At 48.2% G+C, this 17,584-nt stretch overlaps 7 protein-coding genes across 7 annotated transcripts; 4 read left to right on the forward strand and 3 right to left on the reverse strand.

Annotated features, from left to right (window-relative positions):
* Nucleotides 1-157: 157 nt before the first annotated feature.
* PENARI_c005G00310 (ankyrin repeat protein) lies at nt 158-3,505 on the forward strand (the record flags this gene model as incomplete). The annotated part of the gene is made up of 1 exon (XM_022629532.1): nt 158-3,505. One exon carries the CDS (start codon nt 158-160, stop codon nt 3,503-3,505), a length of 3,348 nt encoding a protein of 1,115 aa, XP_022490489.1.
* Nucleotides 3,506-3,658: 153 nt separating this feature from the next.
* Nucleotides 3,659-4,636, reverse strand: PENARI_c005G01303 (RTA1 domain-containing protein; the record flags this gene model as incomplete). Its single annotated transcript, XM_022629571.1, has 3 exons — nt 3,659-4,107; nt 4,192-4,434; nt 4,486-4,636. 3 exons carry the CDS (start codon nt 4,634-4,636, stop codon nt 3,659-3,661), a joined length of 843 nt encoding a protein of 280 aa, XP_022490215.1.
* A 197-nt stretch (nt 4,637-4,833) lies between these two features.
* Nucleotides 4,834-6,439, forward strand: PENARI_c005G08522 (uncharacterized protein; the record flags this gene model as incomplete). Its single annotated transcript, XM_022629906.1, has 4 exons — nt 4,834-4,864; nt 4,939-5,005; nt 5,150-5,902; nt 5,959-6,439. 4 exons carry the CDS (start codon nt 4,834-4,836, stop codon nt 6,437-6,439), a joined length of 1,332 nt encoding a protein of 443 aa, XP_022490479.1.
* A 220-nt stretch (nt 6,440-6,659) lies between these two features.
* On the reverse strand, nt 6,660-7,721 carry PENARI_c005G08298 (Hsp20/alpha crystallin family protein; the record flags this gene model as incomplete). The annotated part of the gene is made up of 1 exon (XM_022629897.1): nt 6,660-7,721. One exon carries the CDS (start codon nt 7,719-7,721, stop codon nt 6,660-6,662), a length of 1,062 nt encoding a protein of 353 aa, XP_022490485.1.
* A 1,037-nt stretch (nt 7,722-8,758) lies between these two features.
* Nucleotides 8,759-10,342, forward strand: PENARI_c005G02311 (uncharacterized protein; the record flags this gene model as incomplete). Its single annotated transcript, XM_022629613.1, has 3 exons — nt 8,759-9,019; nt 9,070-9,314; nt 9,367-10,342. The coding sequence occupies 3 exons, from the start codon at nt 8,759-8,761 to the stop codon at nt 10,340-10,342; spliced, it is 1,482 nt and encodes a 493-aa protein (XP_022490153.1).
* Nucleotides 10,343-11,267: 925 nt separating this feature from the next.
* On the reverse strand, nt 11,268-11,886 carry PENARI_c005G02617 (uncharacterized protein; the record flags this gene model as incomplete). Its single annotated transcript, XM_022629630.1, has 4 exons — nt 11,268-11,475; nt 11,620-11,717; nt 11,776-11,824; nt 11,873-11,886. The coding sequence occupies 4 exons, from the start codon at nt 11,884-11,886 to the stop codon at nt 11,268-11,270; spliced, it is 369 nt and encodes a 122-aa protein (XP_022490217.1).
* Nucleotides 11,887-13,221: 1,335 nt separating this feature from the next.
* On the forward strand, nt 13,222-16,244 carry PENARI_c005G07714 (fungal specific transcription factor domain-containing protein; the record flags this gene model as incomplete). Its single annotated transcript, XM_022629869.1, has 5 exons — nt 13,222-13,276; nt 13,638-13,839; nt 13,933-14,044; nt 14,095-14,828; nt 14,885-16,244. 5 exons carry the CDS (start codon nt 13,222-13,224, stop codon nt 16,242-16,244), a joined length of 2,463 nt encoding a protein of 820 aa, XP_022490520.1.
* Nucleotides 16,245-17,584: the final 1,340 nt, after the last annotated feature.

Here is a 17,584-nt window from a genome sequence, read left to right on the forward strand (position 1 = left end):
GAAGACTTCATCTTATTTACCTTCACATCATGCAATAACAACTATTCAACCAGCGCCAACATCATTCCTTATATATAATACCTACACTACCACACCCCCTACACCTATATCACCCCCATCACCAACACCACCATCTACACCACCACCATTAATCAAAATGCCACCCTCCCGCTCAAGCATAACAAGCGAAGGCCACGAAAGACTAGAACCACGCCTCCTCCGTGCAGCCGAAACCAATGACCCAGAGGCCCTAGCAAACACAATAGCTCTAGCGCGCGAGCACAACCAACTAACCGACAACTTCCTGCGTATAGGATTAATGCGCAGCGCCGAACGCGCCAACCACGCCGCAACCGAATACCTCCTCTCAATAGGCGCCAAAACAGACGTCGCGTCGAACCGGATATCACCACTCCACCGTGCCGTCGAGCGCAACCTTACCGACATCGTCCGCTTGCTCCTTGATCATGGTGCTTCGCCTGATTCGGCTGATAAGGAGGGTCGCACGGCGCTTATGATGGCTGCTTGGAGGAATCATGTCGATATTTTGCAGTTGTTGATTATGCGTGGGGCGGATGTTAATAAGAAAGATTTGAGGAGGAGGAATGCTCTGCATAATCTTGCGGCTGATAAGGCTTGTCGATTTGGATGGGGGGAGGAGGTTGTTAGGTTGTTGTTGAAAACTGAGTGTGCCGTTGGGGGCGAGGATGGTGTTGATGAATTGGGGAGGACGCCATTGCATTGGGCTTGTGCGAGCGGGAATTGGAGGTTTGTTGAGTTGTTGCTTGCGCGGAAGGAGGGTGGGAATGAGGGGAGGACTGGGGTTGAGATTGATGCTGTTGAGTTGAGGGGGAAGACTGCTTTGCATGTTGCTACTGCGCATGACCGGGTTGATATTGTGTTGTTGTTGCTTGAGCATGGAGCGGCGGTTAATGCTGCTAGTGATGGTGGTTGGACGCCGTTGCATAATGCTTGTGATAAGGGCTGTGAGGGCATTGTGAGGATCTTGTTGAAGGCTGGTGCGCAAGTGAATGCTCAGTTGTTGAATGGGGTTACGCCTTTGCATCTTGCTGCGCAGGGTGGACATCGGGAGGTGGTGGAGTGTTTGCTTGAGAGGGACGATTTGAAGAGGAGGGTTAGGGATAACTTTGGGAGTACGCCGTTTCTCAGGGCTGCGCAGTTTAAGCGCAAGGATATTGTGTTGTTGTTGGCGCCATTTAACAATGTTGAGTCGTTGTCGGATGATGTTAAGGGTGCTTGTGCTGCGTTTGACGCGACGGTTGTGGATTTTGGCAACTTTCACAATGAGAATCGTGTCAAGCGTATGTCTGTTTTCGATCTGCTGTATGGCAGGGATCGGGAGAATCCTCGCAAGCAGGCTGTGACGGCTGTACCGGCCGATAGTCGCGCGACTGATTTCCGGTGGATTCATCTCCCTGCTAATAATATGGCTTGGGTGGAAGCTTTGCTGACCAAGTCTTTTATTGAGGAGGGAGCTCATGATGTTGATGGGTTCAAGGGACTGGAGAAGTCGTTCAACTATCAGCATCGGGGTCAACGGACCCATTCGCATTTCATGCGGCCGTTATGTCAGAATACACCACGGACGATGATGCGACGAGAGGAAAAGAAGGAAGAAGAAAAGGAGGAGGAGTTGTCAGAAGGACAAGCCAAAGCAGAGTATACATCCCGCAAACAGAAAGGCGGCAAGATGGAGCGAGTTGATTCACACTCTCACGATGAACCGGTGAAGAAAGGCAAAGGCAATCAGAACCAGAGTCAAAAGCGTGGCAAGTCAGGCAGTGCACCAGGGACTCCGAAATCAGAGACAAAAGGAAAGTCGCCATGGGGACCGGGTGAGAAACAGGCTCGGTCATCGCCTCTGTCGTCGTCGATGTGCAAAGACCCTCATCCCCTTCTTTCGGCTTGTAACATCTGCGTCTTCATGCCCTACCTCCACTTCGAGACAACCGAGCGAAGACAAAAGATGCAAGATGCAATTCAACGCGCCGAGACACTGGAATTCATTCCAGGAGGAATGAAGAGAATGCGCACAAAAGACGAAATGCTCATCGATGCACATCTCTCATCTTCAACAACCTCCCTGCACGTCCGCAGAACACTAGACCAATTCTTCTACCCGAACATCGATACCCAGAGCCGCGACCAGGACCAAGTGGTATACCGATACCAGACCAAAAGCCCCGGAATGGGCTCCGATCCCAAGATCTTCATGGTCGATCAACTGTGGATGTGGATTCTCGGAACGAACCTCATCGTCACAGGTTTCCCACAAAGATGGGACCAGCCCAAGAACGACCCGCTCAACGTGCTCGATGGTATTATCGAGGATATCAACTCTAAAACTCGCGACCCTGTCAAATCTGTATATGACCTGGCAATCATCATCACAAACCGATGCTCGGGGGTCTTCGATCGCCACCGTCTAGGCGATGAGGAATACCAATTTCTGGATATGTTCGAGTCATCCATTGGTATAGCAACCGACAAGGAAACACTTCTATTCAATCAATTCAACCACGCCTCCGTACAGGCATCCGACTGGCTGAAAAGCCACCGCAAGCTGAACGGCTCATTCTCAAAGTCGGTAGATGAGGATGGTCTGACGAGCGATTACTGCGATGAAGACGGCCAGCCACTCTTCGTCGACCGGCTCCTAGATATCGGTCAGGAAACCGATCTCTTAGCCGAAACAAAAGACATTCGCGATGAACTGAACATGATTCGCACGGTGCTGGAACACCAGAAATATGTCCTGATCGATTTCCAAGATGTCATTTGCGAGACATACCAAGGCCAGCATCGCTCACAGGTTGAAGTGAAGAAACGGTTCAAGGACCAGCAGCGTGTGATCGATATGCATCTCAAGGATATCGATCGAATGGATAAACAGGCAGAACGCATTTATCACTCTATCACAGATTTGCTGGACCTAAAACAGAAACATGCCAATGCGTTCGAGGCACGCTTTGCGCGTGATCAGGCTGCTGGTACTACACGCCAGAGCAAGACGATTATGGTTTTCACCATTGTCACTATCGTCTTCTTGCCTCTTTCATTTATCACTTCGATTTTCACGATCAACATGAAGGAATTCAATAACTTGGATCTTGGCTATGTAGCCAAGTATACCTTCGGTATTGGCTTTGCGATCTCCATCCCGCTTGTCTGGGTTGCCCTTATGGTTGACGATATCGGTGGTTACTTCCGTGTTGGTAGTCGACGCTGGCTGTCTGGGCGGAAGAAGGCTACTGCGCCGGTTGAACGGGGCGAGGGACCGTTGCAGGCGCTGGAGATGGAGAAGATAATTAGTTTGTCGCGCATGCGTCGGAGCGTGGATGTTGAATATGGAGGGAATTTGTTGCCTGTGTCTACGCGCGGCTCTGCGGTGTCTAGGCGGCCTGGTTTATTTGCTAATGGGGTGGACAATGGGGTGAGGAAAAGTTATGATGCCCGGTCGAGTAATGACTACAGATCACGATGATATGATGGCTTCTAATGATGTTTCTTTGTTCGCTTGTTTGGTTTTGGTTTTGGCCCTTTCTTGTTTCATCATTCAAAAGTTGAATATACCCGTCTATATAGCGCTAAAACAAACAAATCGACAGAATTATTACTATCTAAACCAACACAGGATCTACAATTGCATCGTCTCTGTATATTCACCCTGTCCACCCTTCCCATTCCCTAGGATCTCAGCTGGATGGTAGATATTCATCACAATCATAGCAATCCACATCAACAATCCATCAAAGATATACATGAAAACCTCATGTGTCATGATATACCCACTATATCCCTCCCTATACTCGACTAGACGGAAAACGGATCGCACGAGAATCAGAACACTGACAATATATAGGCCGATCAGAATGGTGGACCAGTTGCGCTGTTTCCAGCCCTGGCTTCGGGTGATGCCAAGTTCTGTTTGTGATTTGGAGGTAGGATGGCGTGAGATGCGGAAGTGGAAGACCGTCGTGACCACCACGAAGAAACCGAAGAAGAGGAGTTGGATGACTAGGCCGCCGACTGTTACGTTCGAGCCTGTTTCATGCATGGACGATCCTGCAGACATGAGACCACCACCTGTAAGAGTGGATTTGGTTAGCTCATAGGTCGGGTTTCATGATGGAAGCTCTGATTTGGTTCAATTGGACTTGATATACTTACCAGCACACTGGAGGAGGAAGGAGAAGACATCGCCAGTTACGAAGATCTTTGTCATCCATTTCACTGGCACCAAGCTTAGATGCTCTGCGTGGAGGTATGTCACTGTTCGGCCCAAGACCATGTAAATTGACGCGGCATATAGTGGCGGAGCGAGTAGAATCAGGAGTGTCTGAATCGCGTATAGGGAAATTCCGGAGTAATTATCATGTGAGGCTGCGCGACAGATATAACCGATGATCTGGACTATAGGATGTCAGGAATACCCATAGATTGCAAGACTTCCGATAAACTTACACACGCCGCCAATTAAGAATGGGATGAAGTACATGCATCGTGACTTGACGAGTTGGTAGCCATGGTAGGCAGTTGAGGCTCCAAAGAGTATGATGAAGATGATGGCTGCTGGAAGCGAGGGATTGTACCCGTAGATATTATTTTCAGACATCTTGAACTGAAAAGTGAAATTTAGATAATTTGATCCTATACTAGGGTCCATCCATCGCCTTTATAGGAAGGGCCAAATTTCACAGCCACTCAACCCCCCTGTGGTCATGAAACAGAATTAGATCTAATATCCACTATAATTTTAGGCTGTCATTCGTTTGACTGTGATTCGAGTTACATGTATTATTATCTGGGGACATGGCTGTCCACTTAGCCGATGTCGATGTGGGTAAGTGGAGCCTCGCGTCCGAATCCGAGTTCGCATCCGTATTCGAATCCGCGTCCGTACCCGCACTCGAATAGATTTATCTCACGACACTCCTCATACTGCGGTGATTTTTGCTGATAATGGGCCCGAGAAGAACCCATCGTAAGTCGCGTAATGGTTGCCCAGAATGCAAGACGCGAAGATTGAAGGTGTGTACTTCTGACCTCACCGCGACCTCTCTAACGTGACGCAGTGCGACGAACGATATCCATGCACAAACTGTACCAAACACGCCATTCAATGCAGCTACATGGGACCGAATGATCTTCATGGGACAGGCAGCGCAATATCAACCCCGACCGAGACCCCGGCCACGCGGTCAGAGTCTGTGGTCCTGCATGCCCCGTCGCCTTTTTACCCGGAGTCTTATCACACTCCCGCTGCATCTTCTACACCTCTGGCTGTAGAGCCCTCCAGACCCGAGAGTAGACTTGATCTATTGCACATCCTTTCAAGCTCTCCATATGGCACCCCTTCCAATACGGACGACTGGGCATGCGACCTTGAACTCATGCACCATTACTGCACTGTGACATGCAATAGCCTCACAATTCGTGAAGATGCTCGACATGTCTGGCGCATTGTTCTGCCCATGGAGGGCTATTCGAATTCGTACTTAATGCACGGGATTTTGGCACTGGCTGCCCTGCACCGCGCGTGTCTCTACCCTGCCCAGAAAGAAAAGTATATCAAAGCATCTTCCTACCACCAGGCAGCCGGATTAAAAAAGTTTCGGGAACTCATCGCTTCTCCAATCGACCCTAGCAACTGGCAGCCCGTGTTTTGTTTTGCTTCCATGATTATGGTCTATGTCTGCGCCTCGCCGATTCGGTTAGGTGCGGATCGTTGGCCGACCCCGATCTTGAATATAGTTGAACTATTTGCTGTTGTCAACGGGCTGCAAACGATAATGGAGCCATGGCTACATTCTCTTCGGAAGACACAGCTTGCGCCGTTGGTGAACTGCGTTTGGCTTGATAATGACATGCTCATCTCTAGGTATGTCGTTCCCCCCATTCTACTGCATCATATTCAGACAAATTAATCCTTTCAAGTCCCTCGGTCATGCAACAATCATTACTCCCTCCCGATATTCGGGACCGGATATCTCAACTTCACCAGTTCATTGATAATTACCCATTCCCTCAACCACAGACCCACCAAGACCAAAATACTTCTGCGGGATCACCATCGACAGTTGACCACCGAGAAGCTTATAAAAATGCCATGAAGTTCTTCGAACACTCAACCCGCCAACTCGAGCTTGCCGGCCCACATATCGAGACTGGTATGATCATCATGTGGGCATATTCACTTTCCAAACGCTTCCAAGAAGATTTGGAAGCGTACAAGCCTGCTGCCCTGATTCTTTTGGCTCATTGGTGTGTGCTGTTACATCTGATTGACCATTGCTGGTTTATCAATGGTGCTTCTCGTCAGTTGTTGGAGGATATTGAGAGTAAGATCCACCCGGGGTTCCAGGAGTGGTTGGTTTGGCCTAAGAGATGGGTCTACGGGAACAGAACTTCGGCGTGAAAAAGTCGAGACTTGATGCATCCGGCGAGGAATTACGCTTGCCATCTTACCAGCCGAAATGACCTACGAGAATCTACAAATTTCTACGGTGTAATCAAACTGGTATGTATTCCACCCGAAATTGAGTGTTTGTCCATTCTTAATCGCAAACAATATTAAATTAATAAGGACAAAGAAGCTGACCCCAAACGCCATCCATCGAATATCAAATTAGCCAATTTCACAGCACTGGAACCTTCACATACTCCCTCGCCTCACCATCCTCAGCATCACTAGCCTCCGACTCATCAGGAGTGAAATCCTCACGAACCTTCTCATCCACCATATCACCCTTCTCACGCTCAAGATCATCAACCTTAACAACAACCTTCTTCTTCCCAACCTCAGGCTCAGGAACAACCTTAGGCAAAACAACATTAAGAACACCATCCTCCAACTTCGCCGAAATCCCCTCAACAGCAACAAAAGCCGGCGCAGCCCTAGTGCCAAACCGGACCTCACGCTCAAACACTCCAACCTCCCGTCCACGCTCTTCCATAGCAAGTCCCTGATACATATTCTCATCAACACCAGGACGGTGCACAACACCCGCCAACCGCAAAACCGATTCCTCGGCGTCATAGTCGATGCTCAGATCGCTCTTCTTCGCTCCGGGTAGTGAGACGTGCACCATGTACTTGGCCGGTGTGTCGAAGACGTCGATGGCAGGAGTGAAATCTACGCCCTCGGGGGCGGGTCCGTTCATTGGAATCCCGAGGTTGCGGAGGAAGTTGAAGGGGAAGCCTTGGCCGCCGAATGGGGGTCCGCCGTGGTGTTTGCCGTGGCCGCCTGCGTGGTGAGGGCCTCGTCCGCGGCCGCCGAACATTCCTGCGTGATCGTAGGGGTGGTTGTGGTGGCCCCATGGTCCGGCGTGAGGGCCATGGCCGTGCTTGCATTTGCCGCCCTTTCCACGGAACGGACCAGGTCCATAACCGGGACCTCCACGGCCTTTGCCATTGCCCTTACCACAGTGATCACAACGGCGGTGCTGGTTATCTGGGGAGTCGGAGTCGGCCGCAGACCTGTCGTTCTTCATCTCTCCGTTCGACTCTGTGTTGGGTGCTTCAGTGCCCTGTGGAACAGTCTCGCTCTGTTGGGAGTTTCCCCATCCATGACGGTGGCTGTGGTGTCCACGTCTTCCATGGTGGCCTCGAGGAGCAAAGAAAGGATGATCCTCTAGGTTTCCGTTGAGGAAATCCCAGAAGGGATTAGGGGGTTGGTTGAGTTGGTAGATTGAAGCCATCTTGAAGTTATCGATCAATGATATAGATAAGCCTGATCTTATCTTGATGTTGAAAGATGGTATACTGGAAGATATCAAAAGAAAACAAAGAGAAGAAAAGTGAATAACACTTAATCTGATTCCGAAAGGCCAGTCAACGGCACCGACAAACAGGTCTTTATATACACAGCTACTCGTTCACCTAGGCAGCCAAGTTGCCCGTACTCATATAGAGGCGTACGTACCCAAGCCTGCCTAGACCACATCATATCCAATATTATTCGCCATCGTCCTCGGGGCCGAGTGTCAGTTCCCCCATATAGCCAAATTCTCGGTGATGACAACGCACTACTAGATGGTTCTCGAATCTACCAAAACTTAAATTCTTGGGAGGCGACTATAGATGTCTATCGATCAGCAGCTGAATCAGGCAATCTGCGCCTAACTCCGAGGTTTGACTCATGGGGCTTGCGCCACTCTGAGTACGCACGCCACATGTCACATGCCACCTTTGTGGCGTGACAAAACATATGATCACGTGACAAAAGGTCATCTGCATCTGTAGCCTGAGGCATAGACATTTATTTGCCCCTTGGCGATCACTACCATTTGGGTCAATTTACCGTTCGTTGATCGGCAGTTTTGCATGTCTCTTATTGGCTGAACATCATCCGGATAGACATGGGGCAAACAGCTCAACGAGTCAAGCGTCTCGAAATATTAGCGGGCGGCTGTTCATGTAATGATGCGAAGGGCCACTTCTCAACCTCCTTATAGGCTCTAGCGGATCTGACGTTAGATCCGCGTCCAATTGACTTTGCTATAGGGGTGAGTGAATATGGGGAACCCACATTATTGCCTTGGGTAAACTGATATCTATCTTGATATCTATCTTCCCTTACATCAATGAACCTAACTTGATTCTCGGCAATGACGTACCTTCATATAGTTATATCACTTTTGAACTCACCTTGGATGTTTAACTTCCATGATTCGTCTTGTGTACTTATAAACTAAATTTATGCCCCAAGCGGCGTTTTGACCCATTTTTCGATATCATGGCGCCTATATCTACAGATGACCTCCGCTCCTCCACAGCGAAACCTACCAAGATCCAAAATACAGACACCAAGAAACCAATTGCCACCAGCATGGCTGAATCAAAAATGCCTTCGTATCCCGGACTAGGTCGTTGGACCCTCCTCGAAACAATGGGCAAGGGCGGATTTAGTAATGTCTACCGTGCCGAAGACTCAACTTCGGAATACGGAGAGGTTGCCATCAAGGTGATGAGAAAATATGAAATGAATAAACAGCAGGTATGGCACAGCCGCCTTGGTAGCTCTTACGTCCGTTAACAATACAACAGATAGATAATATGAACAAGGAGATTCATATCCTAGAAGAAGCAAAGCACCCTCATATCGTGCAATTCATCGACTCTTTTGAGACACGCCAATACTGTTATATCATCATGGAGCTCTGCACTGGTGGAGAGCTCTTTAACCAGGTCATTAAATTAACATACCTCAGTGAGGATCTCAGCAGACATGTCATTCTTCAAGTTGCCAAAGCTGTGGAATATCTGCATGGCACTCTAGGTGTTGTTCACCGGTAGGTTCTATATTCATTCACCAATGCAGAGCAGGACTGACTTTTATCCTAGTGATATAAAACCCGAAAACATCTTCTTCTATTCCATACCATGGACACAGGGCAACAAAATTAATACTGGTTTGGACGAAGAAAAAGCCGACGAAGGCGAGTTCGTCCCTGGAGTTGGATGTGGTGGCATAGGAAAGATCAAACTCGGAGACTTTGGTTTATCCAAATTGATTTACGGATATGGCAATCAAACCATGACACCCTGCGGGACCATGGGATATGCTGCACCTGAGCTTATTTCAGATCAAGGGTACTCGATGGGAGTTGATATGTGGGCTCTTGGATGTGTGCTGTTCACACTCCTCGTTGGGTTCCCTCCGTTCTACGACCCAAACATCGGAATTTTGAAGAGACAAGTTACCCGTGGAGAATATACTTTCCAGTCTCCGTGGTGGGACAGCATCTCCCAAGATGCAAAAGACCTTGTTTCCAACCTTCTCACTGTCGATCCCGGGAAAAGGTTCACGATTCAAGAGTTTATGGCCCATCCCTGGATCCAACAGGGACCAGGTGAAACCAAATCTGCCTATGCAACTCCAAGTCCGGATTCTCAGACCGCCACTACTGGGAAAGAGTCAACCTCGAATCACCATGCAGTGAAGAACGACCATCTTGCAACCCCACGTTTGACTGCTGGAAATCAAGTCGGTTTCCGCACTCCCGATACAATGAACGTTCGCGAAATCTTCGATGTTGCATTTGGCGTACATCAACATGAAGAAGAAATAAAAAGACAAGAAAGGATCGCTGCCGGAGGTAGAGCTACGCCTGCAGGTCCTCCTGTCGGATCATTCAATCGCGCAAATCAGGGTTTGTCTACGCCAGCACAACTGCGACAACCACGCCAGACGAGCGTTTCACCCTCTTGCCCCAATGGTGGTTTCAATCGAAGAGAGAAGCCCCAAGAACCACAATCATTGTTCAAGCTTAGCATGCAAAACAGCCTTCTGCTTGAGAAACGAAGACAGATGTCATAGCATAATTTTGATATGACAAATTGTATAATATATAAGAAGACGAGCTTAATACACGTTTAAAGCATACTTAAAAATGGCACGAACAACGGCTTAAACAACGACTTAAAAAACGGTGAAATCTTGATAGTACGAGCCTCTTAGGAGAGTGTATATGGGCAATGTCAATTTACGTACATATCAGCATTGACAAATTCAGAACCTGGGAGTGCACACCTCAATATTGTTTGAGTGAAAAATTCGGTAAAGGTATCGAGCCTAGCAAAGGCCGGTTGGGCAGAAATTGCGTGATCATTTCGGCCAGTTCTTATGAGGGACACGAGCATAGGCCGAACGAACCCGAAAGATGCAGTTGAAGACGACGTAAATTGGAGGGAGCGATTAACATCATAGATATGGTTATGCCAAGCCGAGCCTTTCATTGGCGGTTGGGGGCTTAGAGGCACATTATTGGCGGAACTACCAACCGCTTGGAAGAATGAGGCCAAATATAAGTTTTTCTGTGGATTCTCAAGTCTTGCTACTTGACTACTTGAAGAATATGAAGATTTGACAAAGTTGGCAGTCCACTAGTTTATTATCATTATTGAAGACTGGACCAAAGAAGACTGCCAGGATGCAATGTGCTATTTTCTGGACACGAAAGAAACAAAAAGGAGGGAGGACAACAATGAATAGCCGATATGTGCATGCAGCTCACGTCAATACCAGCGGAAGTTTGAAACCTGCCGTTAAGAGGCCTCAATCAAGGCGAACAAGGCGTTGAGAAGATCCTGGTTTGCGTTTCGTGCTTCATTGAGACGGCGCAGGTGTTCCATGACCTCTGCTAGAAGCTGGCCGATCTTCTGGACTTCAATGGTGACATATATCGATCATTGTATCATTGTCGTTATGCTGTCCCAGATGCGACGGATGTATCCATTGAGCATCACCATCCCAGAACGGAGGCTAGTAACCCGCTGTTGCCGGGCAGGGTCCGGGGCTTGGACAGCGTTAACGGCACGGCGTCATGGCTGACGTGCGGGTACTTCTTGGCCATCCGCAAATGAACAGCAGGTACCACAGCCATTTTAGTGACAGTTTCCGCAAGCGATGGCACCAGAAGCAACCACTCAATGAGCCCAGGGTCCATTTTGCTGGCGGCAATGTCGGCATGCCGTCAGCTGAATGAGTCCAACATCTTGAACCATCGTAGATTCCATATTGGCCCGCGAGGATCCATTTGATAGAGTTGTCCTTCCGTCCATGGCTTGGTTCGACGGAACCGAAGGTTTGGGTACCGTTGTTTGTCCATGAGCATCAGGGCTACGGCCAGGTCTGATTTGTTGGCATCGCCGTGCCGGAGGACAATGAATCCTCCACAAAGGATTTCGTCGGCCTATTCTGCCGGAGCCCGGATCAGATCCCTAATCATTGTTGGCGGGGTGATCGGGTACAGAGGTTGCAGACCCAGACTGCTGGATTGGAGGACTTCGGTCATAGCTACTAAGATGTCTGTCAGTGAGAAGTTGATGGAAGGCTGAGTAGTCTTACATTAGGTCGGCCATTGCCAGGAGCAAGAGCGAGCCCGAGTGAAAGGTTAAAGGTTCGAGGATAGAAGGCCTCGGAGATGGAGAGCAGATGTATAACGTCTCACTTCGAAATATAGAACTATTCTATATTAAAGCAATACTAGACGAATACTAGACGAATACTAGACAAGTACTAAACAATACTAAACAAATAACAGCACCTAGGCTGAGTCTAGGCTGAGTTCGACTCAGCCTAGGTGCTGTTATTTGTTTCGTATTTGTCTGGTATTTGTCTGGCATTAGACTTACCTACCTGCCGCACGGCTTCCAAAATTTCCTTGTCATCACCTCTCCAGATACAGCCGCACCTCTCCCAAGGTTATTCGTCTCAATAAGAACCGTGCCGTATAGCTTTCTATTTTGTCATGTTTCTCTCTCAACAAGCATCAGGGTCTCAACGATGTCCCTCATCTCCGGCCTAACTATGTTCTCCCGTGACTAAATCAGTATTTTGCCCATGACTGGAGTCCAGCACATGAAATGACTGAAATCGTCAATGGGCAACCGGTAGATGTCCCTTGACAGATACCTGTGTGATCCATATCTAAATTCCATCTTCGTTCGTGAACAGTCTCCAGCTAGGAGATCTCTAGCTCTCGCCAGATTGAAGGGATTATGTCTGGGCTTCAAGAAAAGGGGTCAATCCAGCGCCAAAGTTTCACATGCTTTGGAAGACCGGACAGGCTGACGTTCGTTGGGAATATTGGTTCGTTATACAATCTGCGGGTCAGAAAAACTAGAGCTGAGAATGTCCATACTCAACTTACTCTGGTAATACGCTTAAGCAGCGATCTGGTCAGAAAGCTATACAATCGGCCTTTGTTGACAACGGAACAATCCCGAAGCTGGGGCGAGAAGTTTGGGGAAAGATGCATTTCATCATTTACCAAAAACTCGAAAACGGGCAAAAAAGAGGTGAAAAAGGGAGCTCAAAGTAGAGCGAAAACAATGCCTCGACTGGTACCCGCTTCGAGGCTTTCGTATAAAGACTATTTAATACTTCATCAGTGGCGCTGTATAAGGTTTACGACCCCCTGTCGTATCACCCCTTCCTTTGATTCCATGAGCACGTAACGAGTCTGTATAGTAATCGCATCTTTCTAGGCTGACATTATTATGCTGCATAACTATGAAAACGTCTTGGTGCTATGTAAGCTCACTAACCATCTAACTCAAACCCTATGATACCGCATCTACGGTTAGGACCTCACATCAATGTTTAATACGGACTAGTGGATGCATGGAAGAGCTGAAGTAAAAGCGCAACGCTTGTGGAAACTAATTGTTGGAATACAAGGCGGTGTCCTAAATATGCGCATTGAGGCACCTCAGCTAGCAGCTGGCTTGTTGAATGACACCTGCCAGAGTATGTGTAATTGAAGGGATATATCAAATCAAGGGGGAAGGGCATATGTATCTCAGTCAACATTAGGGCTCGAGTTCCCACCTGTTTCCGCTTCTGGAAATGCGCGCTTCTGATTGGCGGTATCTCAGACCGAAGCAAATAGTGTCGCACTGGCAACCTATTGGCCGCTTATTTTCTGGTGAATTAAGCTAGCTATTCTCATAACTGGCAAGAAAGATCAGTTCTCAAGTTAATATTTTGTCTTTCCCAGCATGAAGAAAGGGAATGGGCAAGAAACAGAGCCACCAGAGCCACAAAGTGCCCCTGCAAATTTAAGTGGACCCTCGAGCACGGATTTAGCTTCCGCGCCGGGGACAAATAGAGCTCGATCAACGCCGGTCGGAGATCCCCAACTTGCTAACGCAAAAATTGCAATTCCCCGGCAGGTTCCAGACACAACTCCGCGATACAGTCGAAGAGTTCCACGAGCATGTGAGGCTTGCCGACGCCGAAAATCGAAATGCAGCGGTGACACACCTCTCTGTCGGCAATGCCGAGAGCTGGGGCTCATTTGTTACTATCCGGTGGGATGGAGAGAAAAAATGACAAGGTGAGCCCTGGAATAAGCTAAGCGGAAACACTCAAGTCTTACTGTTGGATCTATGGGAAAACAACAGGGAGGTTCAAAGACTCTCAGCAGCAGTGCAAGAATATGAAAGCTTGCTTCACGATTTGCGGAATGCGACGGAGTCTCGCACAAGTGGCTGGGTCAAGGCATTGCTGGACAAGGTGTGTGATCCACGGACCCCTTTTATGCTGTCGCTGATAATTCCATAAAGCATGGCCAGAACACGAATACCTCCTTCGAATACCCCCAATCTCTTTTATCAACATCACAGAACACGGCCAAATCCGACAACCCATCTTCACCATTGTCCATCGGGTCACTGGAAGCTATCGATCGAGTGGACGAGGACCTGAACCGCACAAACCGCACCCGCGCAACCGGCTTCATTGGAAAAACATCGGAAATATCATGGATGAAAAGGCTCCAGAAGGAAATAAACAAACTTACTCGAGGCAAAAAGGATGCCTCGGGTCCCGGCGAAGACAAAAAAGAAGACACAAAAGATAGAGTCTCTCTCCATACCATGAACTATCGCCTCGACGACCTCAATATATCTGTGCCGGAGCCGATACAACTCTATATCCTGCCATCACGATCGCTAGCCGACCAGCTCATTGATGACTATCTACAAACTGTTCACCCATTCTTTCCTATCATCAGCAAATCAATGTTACGTGTCCAATACGAAGGGTTATTTGATAACTCGACCCGTCCGAGTGACAAGTGGCTTGCTATCCTGAATATCATATTCGCAATATCAGCCAGACACGCACATCTTATCAAAGCACCATGGCGTGGCGATGAACATGATCACTTGGTGTACTTGACCCGGGGTCGACGGTTGAGTATGAACGGCGAAATTTTGTTCAGCCACCCTGATCTGCAGCAAGTTCAAGTGGAAGGCTTGATTGCATTCTATCTAGCTGCATCTGATCAGATCAATCGGTCAGTATCACAGTGGCATTTCTTCAGACTAGAATTGACTAAAGCCTATTGTATAGTGCGTGGAGAATCCAAGCCTTGGCACTGCGTTCGGCCATCACACTCGGCATCAATTTGAAGGCCGAAAACCCGAAAAATTCCAACATTTCCAAAGAAACACGTTATAGAGTCTGGTGGTCCCTGTACACTTTCGAGCATTTGTTAGGCGTTATGACCGGCCGGGCGATCTATACTCTTGACGGCGGTTACTCTACTCCTTTACCACTCCCTTTTGAAGAGCACCAACTACAAGACGATCCAAAGGCCATCGAGGTACTCAACGATTCTGCATTGAGGGACGAGCGAATTAGTGAGGTTATGGCGAGTTCATGGATCAGCAGCACAGAGGACACCCAAAATTTCAGGCCGCGGGATCAAACATGGCTGAAAGGATTGCCGGTCAATACGGGGTTATGCTATCTCTACTACTGTGATTTGGCAGTTGTCACGCAGGAGATTGTTAACAAGGTCTATTCCACAAATGCGGTGACGCTTGTGTGGTCGGAGATTGAAAATCGGCTCGATGAACTCAGGTCTCGAATCGATATCTGGAAATCGAGTCTGCCAACGGCGCTCGACTTTGAGAAAGAACCGACTGATGACAGTCCTGAGCACCTTCGATGTAGACTGGTCCTGGCCTTTCACTACTACAGCGCGCGCATGATCCTAGGACGTCCCTGCTTCTGCCGGCGGGATGCGCGCCAGAGGAATTCCCTCTGGACTTACAGTTATACGATGGCAGTTTTCACGTTGGAGTCGGCCACTCGCATGCTTGACCTGATTCCGGATGACCCAAACGTCTTCCAGCTTTATCACCTATGCCCGTGGTGGGGTGTACTGCGCTATCTCATGCAGGCAGCGACCATCATTCTTCTCGAGCTTTCGTTTGGCTGCGTCCATGTGCCGAAGGAAGAAGAGAAACTTGTAAGGCTATCCAAAAAGTCCATTCGTTGGCTCTTTGCCATGTCCGAACGCAGTGTTGGCTCGCGTCGGGCATGGCAACTCTGCGACTCCAGCTTCCGGAGCTTGGCAAACAAAATGAACTACAACACCGACGATCTACCTTCTCCACTGTCTTACCCAGAGCACGCAAAAACTGAAGCAACGCCTGGGTCTCATACTGGGTCTGATCAAGTTGCTTCGTTCGCCCCCAGCGACTATCATGACCCACGGTCGGAAGGATTGATGGATACCTTTCGCCCAGTACCGGAAACAGGCTTCTACACCACATACCTCAATTTCCCGACACCAGATTTGACGACCTCGCTACAACTCCCATCCGAAACGGATGATTCATATTTCCCTTACGATTCCCTCAGCGAAGAACTCATGCGATCTTTCTTGCCTTCCTTCGATGGAGACAGTGGGGAACAAGGCTGATATAAGAAAAAAAAGTATTTATTGGCCAAGAAGACATGGAAATGACGAACACGAATTCATTTCCAATCTTGTTTCTCCGGCTGCTCTGAATATTCCTCCTTTATATCTTATACGTAACATCCTTCTCAAAATGGTGTCCTTGGGAAAAGCAAACAATGGTTCGGTGTATCAACGCCATCAAAGGAAGAAAGCTTTTGCATTGGTTTGAAGATATATGTTTGAATAAGCTAAGTCCTTACTAACACTGTGCTAGACTGACCTCAGAAGTCCATATCCGAAGGCTGCCAGAGATCTAAATGTCTTGATTGACTCAAAAGACATCATCTGGATACCGGCCCGAGCCGAAACTAACCAAACTATCCCCGTATTCTAACCACTTTGTCAGCCTCTCACTTCGAAAAATAACAGAAACATTCTAGTGTCTCGGCGAGAGCTTGCACGGTCCCAATAATATTGATTAAATGAGTAGAAAGTCGACGACTATGCCCTGCCCGCACCCACTAAGGTAAAATGATTGTTCATGTTTGAAAAGCACGGGCACAGCAAGATAAGTGAGGTGGTAATACATTTCATTGTTAGAAGTACCCAACCCCTGGAACGCTGGAAGTTGGGGATGTAGTGGTCATCATTTCCTCGGGGTGTTCAGTTGACATAATGTTCGAAAGGTGGGAAACGCTATACCACACATAGCCAGGAGACGATATACCGTAAACAACAGGTCATCGATGTTGACTGATGGTTGCGTCTTACCACCCATATCAAGATCGTACTCATCGGTAAGTAAGATACGCACCAACTGTCGATTAATCAGCAAGAGGCCTGATTCTCGTTCAGGAATCATACCATGGACATCCTCCTTCCCAATTTCATAGGGAAATTGGCGACTCATTTCTTCACACAAATAAATTCTGAAAAATCGGGCGAAAACAAAGAAGCCCGACTGGTAGGTGATGTTGTGCGAATCAAGGTACCAGCGAAGAAATCCCTCAACTACTCTCAGCGTGACGTTTTCAAGCCAGTATCTGCAGTTTGATGGGTTGATAAGTACGAGGGATGAACTTGACGTACAAACTCCCGAGCGTCGATTATTGAAGCTGACCTTCCGTTAGCATTGGGCCGAGCCCGTTGAAGCGTTGAAGCCGGTAACAACTAGAAATGTTGCCCATGGGGGATTTTAAGTCTAGCTGTTTTATGCCTGATCTCGATAGGTGCCAACACAGCAAAGAGACCCACACCACGGTGTTCAGCCTCAGCTTACATTTCCTTCCTATTTATAGGGTACGCACTCCCCCAGTAGTTATCCCTCTTCTTGACCTCGTCGGATAATAGCCTCGCCATAC

Source organism: Penicillium arizonense (assembly GCF_001773325.1).
Source record: "Penicillium arizonense strain CBS 141311 chromosome Unknown PENARI_contig005, whole genome shotgun sequence".
In the NCBI taxonomy this organism is placed as follows: Eukaryota; Fungi; Ascomycota; class Eurotiomycetes; order Eurotiales; family Aspergillaceae; genus Penicillium; species Penicillium arizonense.